The sequence below is a fragment of the Thalassophryne amazonica genome, chromosome 3 (genome assembly GCF_902500255.1).
Source record: "Thalassophryne amazonica chromosome 3, fThaAma1.1, whole genome shotgun sequence".
NCBI lineage: Eukaryota > Metazoa > Chordata > Actinopteri > Batrachoidiformes > Batrachoididae > Thalassophryne > Thalassophryne amazonica.
In genome coordinates, this window is record NC_047105.1 from 94,969,747 (window position 1) to 94,983,260 (window position 13,514).

The window sequence follows — 13,514 nt, forward strand, 5'->3', positions numbered from 1 at the left end:
CTGCCAGCTAACTGCAGCCTGTTGGTTAAGTAATCACAGCAAACAAAAGCCTTCTACCAAGAGTCAAACACTGAAATGTTATCAGTTGGAGGAGCAAGATCAATGCAGTCTTATCAGAAACAATGCAGAGTAGTAAGTCTGGTCAAGCTTTATGTTTACTGATACAACCAAGAACACACAAATTTTTGTTCAGTGTGTACGTACACAGCCACGCACATCATCACTGACAGCACAAATATACACCAATGCTCGTACATGTGTGGGCAAGTTACCTGTATCATCTGATCTACCATTGGTCAATCTGAAAGAGCTGGAATGGCTTCCTGCTTGCTTGTACCTTTTGAACCTGCAATAATCAGACATTACTTCACATTAATACATGCACAAACCCCATCTCACATGCTGCCATAGTCATCACAGCATGCCGATCAGTCATTGCCACAGTAACTTCTGCAACATAGGCCTACCGCATAGATCTCAAGCTAGCATGTCTGAAGAACAAGAACTGCAGTTCACCAACCTGAGCATATAGAGGATGATGATGATGAATATAATGACCAGCAAAGAGGACAGGGCCACCATCACTGCTATGACTGGCATGTCATCATTATGGCTGTTGTCTTGGTCAAAGAGAGAAAGAAAAAAATATGAAACAAATATGGAATACAACAAGTGGCCATTAAATAGGTCAGTGTACTGGCTTGGCGATGATGGTATGTATCTCCTGGCATCTTAAGCCCCCCCCCCCAAAAAAAATTAAAAACACATTCTTTAAGGTAAAACATCAAATACTCAAATACTGGGTATTTATCATTTCAAACCAAACACCTAGGAGTTGAAAAAAGTAATTATATTGCTGACCTATTATCAATGACTGACTTCAACAAAATATAATGAATAAAAGTCCAGCTGATGTTTAATGTCTCAAAACTGCAGTTTTTAGCATCAGATGTTCATCGTTTGACTTGTGCCTATTCCAAAACCAACTTGCACCTTTGTTTTACCTAATGGATTCTCAAAATAATATGTGAAGAAAAAGTCCAGCACATGTGTAACAGGCATTCCCCCAGAATGAGCAGACACATCACAGTTTAACAGAAGAACAGTGACTAACTATTTACATAGAAGACTACAGCAAACAGTAGCTCAGGTAATGCAACATTTACATCAATCATGGTCTGTCTGTTATCTCTGTCCTGTCCATGGAAGCATCTTTATGGTTGTGTCAAGCACAGTTTTTGGTTTGCACTTTTCACAATCATCATTTTCAGTATTTGTTTAATGGCAGTTCTGTGTGTATAAAACAAAGAGGACAGCAAATTGCTGGTGCCACATATTCTTAATGGTATGAGCTGTGGAATGGAATGTAAGCACTGATGTCATTGAGATTGGTGTGTGTGCACCGTGTCTTCTTCATGCACTTCTGTGCCAAGGGCTGGGAGCAGCTGGAAGCACTGATCTGTGGCTGGAGGTCCACTGAGCACCAGGAAAAAAAAAAAAAAACCCTCCACTGTATCCAACTTTTGCAAAATGCTGTGCCTGCTTGGTGAGTACTAATGTATCCAGAAAGAGGTATATAAATAAAGTTATTATTTCAAGTCTTCCCAAAGCATCTCTGCAGGAATGCACATAAAGAAGAAACTGGCAGACAGAATGATTTTTAGGGCAAAGTGCAGCTTTAAAACTATATAATATTATCAAAAGTAACATATAATCCAAAACCTATAATTTAGGAACTTTAAGAAGATGGCCTGTGTTCAGTGTGTTTTTAATTATTTCAGATGTTTCCCACAGTTTCCACAAAGTTTTCAAATGCAAACTACTGAACAGGTTTCACTCAGTCACTACAGATGAAATAATGTGACCTTTCTGAGTAAATTAAAGTTGTTAATGAATCCCCTGTGTTTTAGTTTAGGTGATAATTAAATGTTTCAGATTCTAACTGTCCAGAAATGTGTTTTAATCCATTTCATTCATGCACCTCCAGAAATAAATTTCTAACATAAATGCAGATTTTCAGGAGTGGGGCATTAAAAAAACAACAAAAAATAAACAAAAAAAACCCATGAAAAAAACCTGTGTGCATGTTGTTATGTGGATTTTCTTTAATTCTTATTTTGGTCTAATGTTTATTTATGTGTTCATGATAAAAAAAAAAACAAAACCTGGACATCGGAATACATGCATTGTTTGTTAGTAGTTTGTTCCTCATAAGAGGTATTCCGCGACCACTGTTAAATCCATAAATTACAAACATCATTTATAACTTCTTAATGAAATGGCACAGAACATGCAGAAGTGATGAACTTCTGACTGACTCTGAGACAAGACCTTTCTGATTTTAGAGAAGAGAGAAGATGAAAGTATTTTTTTCAGAGCTGCGTCAGTCACAGTCAGTCAGAGCTGCGTGTCGTCAGAGTGAGCTGCAAAAAGTTTGTACCTGAGTTTTCAGAGGTGGTGTTTGTAGTTGCCATCTGCCACGCCGGTGTTTGCCAACCCGGACAGTGGGAATACCACCTCAACCGGCAACTTAGCCCCGCGACTGGACAGCAACAACGTCCGAGGCCCGCTCAACGTGGTGAATTCACTGAGGCCGCGCGCTGCGTCATTAGAGCCGCGCGTCACGAGTGCCGCTTCCCCGAGGCCTCGTGCAGCCACCGCGGATCCATCAGCGCGGAAACACCGAGGCCGCGCGGCACCAGCGCAGTGCAGATCCATCCCGGTGATAAACAACACAGGCTGTTAACATCGGCGATCGACAAGCTGCTCATAAACCGACCATGGGGCCTAAGAAGGTTCTGACAGCGGAGGAAGGTGACGATATTAAAAAATCTCTGGACTTTTTATCAGAGGAGATTTCTGTTGTGAAGCAGCAACAGAAATCAATCATGGATCTGGTGGAGGAGGTGAAGGCATTACGGCTCCAGAATGCCGAGAAAGACCGGCATCTGGTGCAGCTGGAAAATAGAGTGGCTGAATTGGAGCAGTACACCAGAATCAACGACGTCATCATCACAGGTCTTCACATCAAACCACGGTCCTACGCACGAGCGGTAACAGATGAGAGCGGAGGGGAGCCCAGTGAACAGGAGGTCAGCTCTGTGGAAAAACAGGTTGCTGATTTCCTCCTATCTAAAGGTATAGAAATGGATTTAAATAACATTGAAGCGTGCCACCCTCTGCCCCGGAGAAATGACGGTGATAAACGAACCGTCATCATGAGATTCATCAACAGAAAACACAAAACAGCACTGTTAAAACAAGGAAGAAAACTGAAAGGGACAAACGTATTCATCAATGAACATCTCACCAAACGGAATGCCGACATCGCCAGGAAAGCACGCTTCTTGAAGAAACAGGGAAAAATCCAGCACACATGGACTTCAAACTGTAAAATATTCATCAAACTGAACGGATCACCAGAACAAGCAAAAGTCATGGCAATAAGGAACATCGAGGAGCTGGACAAATATGAACAATAGTGTTTCTTAAAGCGAGGATCTGGACAGATATGACCAATAAGGTATGAGGACACAAACACATCACAACACCATGACACAGACCAGAGGAACCTATTCATCTACTACCTATTCATCTACATCTGGAGACAAGAAGGATATAACTCAAAGGATTGCTGATCATGGAAAAGTAGAACTGAGAACATTTAAATACACAGACCACAATGTACTGGACTTGGAGTACGATATAGACCCAGACAATAATTTCTTCTCAAATATCAATGACAGTTGTTGCTATTATACAGATGAACAGTTTAATCGGATCATTAAAACGGATAACAAATTATCAATAATCCATTTCAACAGCAGAAGTCTATATGCAAACTTTAACAACATTAAAGAATATTTAAGTCAGTTTAAAAAAATATTTAACATAATTGTTATATCAGAAACATGGATCAATGAAGATAAAGGAATGGATTTTGAACTGGATGGATATGAATTTAATTGTGTAAACAGAAAGAATAAGAGTGGAGGAGGAGTGGCTGTGTATGTGGATAAGAACATGGATTATAAAATAGTAGACAATATGACAACTGTGATTGATAACTTATTAGAATGTATAACTATTGAAATATGTGAAGAAAAAAGCAAAAATGTATTAGTCAGCTGTATATATAGAGCACCAGGATCTAGTATTGAAACATTCACTGACTGTATGGGAAAATGTTCTCAAAAACTAATAAAAAAACTGTGTTCATTTGTGGTGACTTAAATATTGATCTGCTCAATCCAAATAAGCATTAAATAACAGATGAATTTATCAGTATAATGTACAGTATGAGTTTATATCCAAAAATCACCAGGCCAAGCAGAATTACATCCCATAGTGCCACCTTAATTGATAATATATTCAGCAATGATATTGAGAATAACACTGTGAGTGGATTATTAATCAATGACATTAGTGATCATCTACCAGTTTTCATCGTTTATAATAGAAACCATCGGCGGAATCAGCCAGAGGAGAAAATAAAATACAGGCGAGTGCGGACAGAGGAAAACATGAACACACTAAAGAAGGATTTACAGGAGCAAAACTGGGAAAAGGTATACAGTGAAAGTGATGTTGATAGTGCATATGAAACTTTTTTACAAATATTTACATCATTATATGATAAAAATTGTCCAATTAAACAAGACTACAGAAAACAAAAAATCCAAGCTCGACCATGGATGACGAAAGGGTTACGAAATGCATGTAATAAGAAAAATACACTGTATAGAGAATTCATAAACTAAAGACTAAAGAGGCAGAAAATAGATATAAGAAATACAAAAATAGATTAACTAATATTATACGGGTATGTAGGAAGGAATATTATAGTAACATATTATATAATAACAAAAACAATATTAAAGGAATATGGGATATATTAAATAGCATTATCAAAAATGGTAATAAAAAACAGAGTTACCCTCAGTATTTCATTGATAATAATGTCAAGAAGGAAAATAAGGATGAGGTAGTCAACGGTTTTAATAATTTTTTTGTAAATATTGGACCAAGCTTGGCAGAAAAAATTCCCGATTCCCAACCTGAGGATTGGGATAATAATCTCATAGAAAGAAATCCCTGTTCAATGTTCCTCACAGCAGTGGATGGAAATGAAATTATAGACATTGTGAATAATTGTAAATATAAAACATCTACCGATTTAAATGAAATTGATATGGTGGTGGTAAAACAGGTCATTGAATGGATTGTAGAACCATTAACATACATCTGTAACTTATCATTTCAAACCGGTAAATTTCCCAATCAATGAAAATAGCTAAGGTTGTGCCGCTGTATAAGACTGGGGATAGACACCACTTCACAAATTATAGACCTGTTTCTTTGCTTCCACAATTTTCCAAATTATTAGAAAAGTTATTCAATAATAGATTAGACAAATTCATAAATAAACATAAATTACTTACTGATAGTCAATATGGATTCAGAGCACATAGTTCAACATCACTTGCATTAATAGAATCAGTTGAGGAGATTACAAACGCCATAGACCACAAATTACATTCAGTTGGAATATTTATAGATCTTAAAAAGGCTTTTGATACAATTAATCATGACATATTAATCAATAAACTTGAACAGTATGGGATTAGGGGGTTGGTGTTGCACTGGGTGAGAAGCTACTTAAGTAACAGAAAACAGTTTGTGAAGTTGGGGGAATATACATCATCATGCTTGGACAATGCTTGTGGCGTCCCACAGGGGTCAGTATTGGGTCCAAAACTGTTTCTAATTTATATAAATGATATTGTCAATGTTTCCAAAATATTAAAATTAGTATTATTTGCAGATGACACAAGCATTTTTTGTTCAGGGGGGGATTTGCAGGAGTTACTGAGGAGGATCAGTATGGAAATGGGAAAATTGAAAATATGGTTTGACAGAAATAAATTATCATTAAACTTAAGTAAAACAAAATACATGTTATTTGGCTATTGTAATACAGATATACAGGTTCAGTTACAAGTCGAGGGGGTAGATATTGAAAGGGTACATGAAAATAAGTTTCTGGGGGTGATAATAGATGATAAGATAAACTGGAAGACTCATATAAAACATATACAAAGTAAACTGTCAAGAAGCATTTCAGTTCTAAACAAAGCGAAACATATTCTGGACCACAACTCACTCCGCATTCTTTACTGCTCACTGGTTTTACCATATTTACAGTACTGTGCAGAGGTATGGGGTAATACTTATAAAGGTACAACACAATCACTGTCAGTAATGCAGAAAAGAGCTATAAGAATTATTCATAATACTGGCTATAGAGATCATACAAATCCACTATTTTTACAATCCAAATTCTTAAAATTCACAGACTTGGTTCATTTTCAAACAGTACAAATTGTGTATAAAGCAATAAACAATTTACTTCCAGCAAATATTAAAAATATGTTTTTTAACAGATCAGGGGATTACAGTCTGAGGGGGAAATTTAATTTAAAGCATCAGTGGGCACGAACAACATTAAAAGGTTTCTGTATTTCTGTCTGTGGGGTGAGGATGTGGAACAGATTGGGAGTGGGGCTCAAGCAATGTCCAAGCATGAACCAGTTCAAACAGCGGTACAAAAATATGGTTTTTTCTGGGTATAGGGAGGAGGAAGGGTAATGAGGGTTAGGGTGTTTTTGTTGTTTGCTTCGGCTTGTAAATATATAGTATTTTGTATGTAAGTAGGTATGTGTAGGTGTATATTTATGTTTGTGTATATATATGTGTATATATGTATATGTGTATATATGTGTATGTTGATGTGTATATGTATGTGTGTGTATATATATGTATATATATATATTGATATCGGTTTAGGTGTGTAGGAATTTATGTGTATATGTGGCAAAGGGTATTACTGGTTGTGGGGAAGAAGGGGTAGGGATAAATAAGCTGATGCTTCACCCTACCCCTTTTCGGACATGTTGGGTACACAGTAGGAACTTTTTTGTTGTTGTCTTTACTGATCTATCTTGTAATTGTTGTTGTATCAAATGTTCGAAATAAACAGTTTTCATTCATTCATTCAACTAAGGTGTTTATTGTGTTTACTCAACATTTTTAAGAGTGATATGATTTTTGTAATGATGTTATTCAGAAAAATACATAGAAATGTTTAACTCTTTACCTTTAAACATATCATTTAACTACTGTATACGTTTCTTGTCCACTTAGAAGCTAAAAATAAAAATGTTAGCTTGGTATCCTATTTTTCCATGAACTGGACCATTTGAACAAGTTAAAAACAACACTCAAAAATGCTGGTTAACCTTTTATAAAGCCACTTTTCATGAATTCTGTCTAGACTATTTTACTTCAAATTTCAGTTCATCTTTATCACTTGGAACAAAAATTATGACACAAAATGGGAAACCTAAAAACACTCAGCACAAAGTTCATCTCTATTCATAAGATGAAAATGTCATAAGAAATTTCTGGCAGCATGGAGAGGGTCACTGGAGAGGTAAAGGTGTGCATGTTTACCTCAGCAAATGTAAAGAAACTTCTTTTCTTTTCTTTTTTTTTTTTTTTTTAAAGAAAATGACTATACAGTTAACATCTTAGCTTAGCCTCCAGTTGCTTTTGGCGATGCCGCTCCCCATAAGTCATTACAAACCAACTGTTCATGAGGGAATCATTGTTCTGTTTACAACAAGAATGAGTCCCTCATCGAGAACTGACTTATAATGACTCAGTGAAGACCAACGTCGCCACAACAAATGGAAGATGAGTTAAGATGCTATGGTGCATCTGGAAAGTATTCACAGCACTTCACTTTTTCCATATTTTGTTATGTTCCAGCTTTATTCCAAAATGGAGTAAATTCATTTTTTCACCTCAAAATTCTACTCACAACACCTCATAATAACAACATGCAAATTTATTGAAAATAAACCCTTTGCTCAATACTTTGTTGATGCACCTTTGGCAGCAATTACAGCCTTAAGACTTCTTGAATATGATGCCACAAGCTTGGCACACCTATCTGTGGGCAGTTGTGCCCATTCCTCTTTGCAGCACCTCTCAAGCTCCATCAGGTTGGATGGGAAGCGTCGTTGCACAGCCATTTTCAGATCTCTCTAGAATGTTCAATTGGATTCAGGTCTGGGCTCTGGCTGGGCCACTCAAGTACATTTACAGAGTTGTCCTGAAGCCACTCTTGATATCTTAGCTGTGTGCTAAGGGTCACTGTCCTGCTGAAAGATGAACCATTGCCCCAGTCTGAGGTCAAGAGGTCATCCAGGATGTCTCTGTACATTGGTGCATTCATCTTTCCCTCAATCCTGACTAGTCTCCCAGCTCATGTCACTGAAAAACATCCCCACAGCATGATCCTGCCACCACCATGCTTCACTGTAAGGATGGTGCCTGGTTTCCTGCAAACATGGCACCTGGCATTCACACCAAAGAGCTCAATCTTTGTCTTATCAAATCAGAGGATTTTGTTTCTTATGGTCCGAGAGTCCTTCAGGTGTCTTTTGGCAAACTCCAGGCAGGCTGCCATGTGCCTTTTACTAAGAAGTGGCTTCAGTCTGGCCACTCTACCATAGAGGCCTGATTGATGGATTGCTGCAGAGATGGTTGTCTTTCTGGAAGGTTCTCCTCTCTCCACACCGAAATGTTGGAGCTTTGACAGAGTGACCATCAGGTTCTTGGTCACCTGTCTGACTAAGGCCCTTCTCCCATGATCGCTCAGTTTAGACAGGTGGCCAGCTCTAGGAAGAATCCTGATGGATCAGAACTTCTTCCATTTATAGATGACGGAGGCCAATGTGCTCACTGGGACCTTTAATGCAACAGAAATGTTTCTGTGCTCTTCCCTAGATTTGTGCCTTGAGACAATCTTGTCTCTAAGGTCTGCAGACAATTCCTTTAACTTCATGCTTGCTTTATGCTTTCACATGCACCATCAACTGTGGGATGCTGTTTGATGCACATTTTCTTCTACTCGCACTCATCTTGTGTTTATTAAGAGCTGACGTAACGTGAATTTCCCCATTGTGAGATCAATAAAGTCTTATCTTATATGTAGACAGGTGTGTGCCTTTCCACATATTGCCCAATCAGGTGAATTTACCTCAAGTGGACTCCAATTAAGCTGCAAAAACATTTCAAGAATGATTAGTAGAAACAGGATGCACCTGAGCTCAATTTTCAGCTTTATGGCAAAGGCTCTGAATACTTATGTACATGTGATTTCTTAGTTTTTTATTTGTAATAAATTTCCAAAAATCTAAAAACAATAAACAAACCTTTTATCACATTGTCATTATGGGGTATTGTGTGTAGAAAAAAAATTTCATCCATTTTGGACTAAGGCTGTAACATAACAAAATGGGGAAAAAGTGAAGTGCTGTGAATACTTTCTGGATGCACTGTAACTGTACAGTATAAGTGATTTTAAACGTTTCTTTACATTTGCCAAAGTAAACATGCAGGGATTCTCTTCATGCTACCAGACACTTCTAATGGCATTTTTGCCTTTTCAATGGTAACAAGAAGTGGTTTACACTGTTCTTAGTTTGTCCTATAGCATTACATTAGGTAGCTGTTTAGTCAACAGTGGTGTTATAGTTCTAAATCAACAATGTACCAATTAAATTCAGTTTTCTCCTGAATGAAATGTTGAACCCACAACCTGAAAAAACCTGAGTTCCTTTTTAGGGTCATGATAACCATGTCTATGCTATATCTGTTTAAGTCTAGTTTCTCCTGCATACGTTCAGGATTTGCTTCTGGCCTGCAGCTCTGCTAATATACAAGATCCACATCACTCACTGTCAGTGAAATCTTCATCCATTCGTCATGGAGTTTGGCTTTGACAGAGTCCCATTCTCTGAGAATTTCAGAGGAGAAATTTTGATGATGGATGTGTCTGTGGATCCACTGAGCATCACAGGAACTGATGAGGACCCTCCCAGTTTGAGAGCCAATCTCGCTCTGTTTTTAACTCCTCAGGTCAGTGATCCTCTGCTCCAGATTATCCTGAAGGTCTCAGTCTTTTGTTGGAATCTGCTCTTTTTCCATGAGCTAGACATGATGAACAAAAATCTTCTTAATGTCCTGAAGGAACATCACATCCCCGTCCTCTATTCTCAGCTGGATGTGCTGTCGACTCACCTCAAGTGCTCTCTCCCTCTCAGATTGGAGAGCAGGCTTGCTCAGCAACTCCAGTAACTAACCTAACATGCTGAATTTCACAAAAACAGGCCTCTGCATGAAGGTCTGCCTGCACAAAAGACAGCTGTGGATTTACTGCCAATCCACTAACAGTTCATTCAGTTGCTATGCCCACAGGGAATAGTCACCGGATCCTTCAGTAGATCCAGACAGATCGAACAGCACAACTCTGCTCCATCCAGCAGAATTACTTCCTGTGTCCTTGGACTTTTTTGCATCAGTGAATGTCAAAGAGTTTCACTTTCAGCAGCCTGTGCTGTGATTTAAAACAGGACTAATCATTTCCTGCTGGAGTAGTCAGTAATGTTCCGTTTGACACATAAGCTACATATCTTGTTACTTTTGGAACAACTCCACAATAATAGCTGAACCAGTTTGCCATTTTTTTCAGGAAGTAGTTCATTTGACTGCTTTAGTTTAACATACGGGACTGACATTTTGCACATTCAAAAGATTTCAAGAGCAATAAAAAGGTGATCTAAATGTGGGGGGCTTGTGTGTAAACTGGTGCACATTTTACACCAAAATGCTGGTTAGGCTTTAATAACCACTATTTAAACACAGCCACGGAGTGTAGAAATGCTTGACTCAATGTTTTTGTTCAATCAGCAGATTTGGATCCTATATAATCATTATTAAAGGGGTCACAGTGTAATAAATTTTGATCTACCTTTTACATTTTCATGTGTTTGATATTTAAAGTTCAACATCTCCAAAGTTCTGCAATTTGATAAGTGTTTTCACAGATATTTTCCCGATATAAACAGAATTTGTGATATAAGGCACTGTTTAAAGCCTCTGTGACATATGTATCAGAATCCCCACCCCCAATAAAAAGCTCTAATTCTCTGTCCTCGAGAGCCACCTTCCTGATACTCTTTGTTGTCTCCCTGCTCCAACACACCTGAATCCAATGAAAGGCTCATTAAAAGCCTGCTAACGAGTCTTTCGTTGGAGGACCGAACTTGAGCACCCCTGCTCTAATTTTACCTCAGATAATTAAAATGAAGACAATGGCAAAAAGGTTTTGCTAATAGTGTGTTTACACATAGGAAAGACATGTTACAAATGTCATATTTGCATCATTCTTGGCAGATTCCTGACATTCTTAACGTGACAACACATCTGAATAGGTTTCTTATAGTGCGTATTGGTGCGTGATGTGTGTGATTTTCGTGGAGCATGTTTTTGGCTGTCAAAAAATCTTCCACGAATGTCACGCACCACCCTCATTTCCCCTCATGTTGTGGAGGTCGCAAATGAGCATGTTGATCCGTGTTGATTAGTGGTGATCCTTAATAAAGCGTGACAGCGTTCATCTCTGACATGCACACAATTAAAACCTGCAGCAGCAGTTTCACTGAATGCAATGTCCTTCTTCAGCAATTCCTTTTTCAGCATATTGTTGAAGAAGGACAGTGACGCCAAATTGGCTAAAAGTCTCGTTCCAATGCTCATCAATGTGCTCCTGCAGGTGTTACACTTGCTGCTGCTGCGCCTGATGGTTGGGAAAACAAGCAAGACAAGAGCCGTGTGAAGCCACACATCTGGCTCTCTCAGTCTCCTCCTCCATTCTGCGCCACTCCATGGCACAGAGTCCAACTAATGCATGCAGTCACAAAGGTCTTCTGCTGTGGATTTTGAGGAGCAAACTGGAGCAATCCCAATTGTTCAGCAACTGACGGTAGGATGAATACGGGGGTGTGTGGAGACAAATCGCCTCATTAACAACGTGACAGGCTATAAGCTAACATATTTTGCCTTACCTGACAGCAGACCCCTTGCTTGACAAGCTGTCATACTGCATTGTGGTGATTTATGCTATTTCATCATGAGTGTACGCAGGAAAAATTTAAACAGAACATTTTCAAAAAGTAAAAAAAAAAATTGCCAGAGCATTGCTGTGTCCCACTTTGTTTGGCTTCATTCAAACTGAATGGCATACTAGGTTTTCACTGATTATCGAGCACAGTCAAACAGCCACTATTAATGGTTGCACATACATCCTCACCCCCAGTAAAACAACCTCTGACAGCGGTAGCATGTAGCTCCTGTCCCTGATAAAATAGTTTCCATTAGCGGTTACACGTAGCTCCTCTACTCAGTAAAGTAGCTTCTGTTAGTGGCAGCGAGGAGTTAAAAGCACACGTTACCCAGCAGATTTTAATGTTAATTAGTCAATTGTTCTTTGCTTAACTTTGTTGTTGTGTTTGACGTCTCAAGTTTAGTATAGCTTGCTGTACCCTGGCTGAGGACACACCCGGGTAGCTGCGCATGACTTCGGCATCCTGGATGCTGATGTGGACAATTACAACAAGCTAATAAATGGATTTTGTTCTATTCCTGTTTTGCACATTTGATAATTGTTTGTTGTACTTTGTTTATTTGATCTGTGTTATTGTTAGAATGGCCTAAGCAGCGGGTCACTCCTCTGAGTCTAGTGCACTTGCGGTTTCTCCCTGAAAAAACACCAGAGGGAGTTTATTCTTTACCGCTGTCACCTACATGCGTGCTCAGGGGTGTTGGTAAAGTTAGACCTTACCCTTGTTAAGCACCTTGGGGAGAATTATGTTGTGATTTAGTGCTACATAAATAAACAGAATTGTGTACAGTGGGGTAAAAAAGTATTTAGTCAGTCCCTGATTGTGCAAGTTCTCCTACTTAGAAAGATGAGAGAGATCTGTAATTTTCATTATAGGTACACTTCAACTATGAGACACAAAATGAGAAAAACAATTCCAGGAAATTGCACTGTAGGATTTTTAAAGAATTTATATGTAAAGTATGGTGAAAAATAAGTATTTGTTCAATAACAAAAGTTCAACTCCACACACACACACACACACACACACACACACACACACACACACACACACACACACACACACACACACACACACACACACACACACACACACACACACACACACACAACTGCTTAGTCCAATCACGGGTCGTGGGGGGTTGGAGCCTATCCCAGCAGTCATAGAGTGCGAGGCGGGGTAAACCCTGGACAGGACGCCAGTCTGTCGCAGGGCCACAAACAGACAAAAACACATTCACACCCACTCACACACCTACGAACAACTTAAAGATCCCAACCCACCTAACCTGCATGTCTTTGGATGTGGGAGGAAACCCACGCAAACACGGGGAGAACATGCAAACTCCACACAGAAAGGCCACAGGCGGGAATTGAACCCATGGCCTCCTCACTGTGAGGCAACAGTGCTAACCACTAAGCCACCGTGCTTCAATTCAACTCAATACTTTGTAACATAATCTTTGCTGCAATGACAGAGGTC

General features: G+C 38.9%; 1 protein-coding gene across 1 annotated transcript in view; it reads right to left on the reverse strand.

Moving 5' to 3' along the window:
- ptpra (protein tyrosine phosphatase receptor type A) overlaps window positions 1-13,514 on the reverse strand; it is a 120,453-nt gene that overhangs the window by 41,303 nt on the left and 65,636 nt on the right. Inside the window, exons 5-6 of the mRNA XM_034167131.1 lie at window positions 521-620; window positions 273-346 (exon numbers count right to left, since the gene is read on the reverse strand). Of these exons, the coding sequence (XP_034023022.1) occupies window positions 273-346; window positions 521-620 (174 nt within the window). The remainder of the gene's footprint in view (window positions 1-272; window positions 347-520; window positions 621-13,514) is intronic.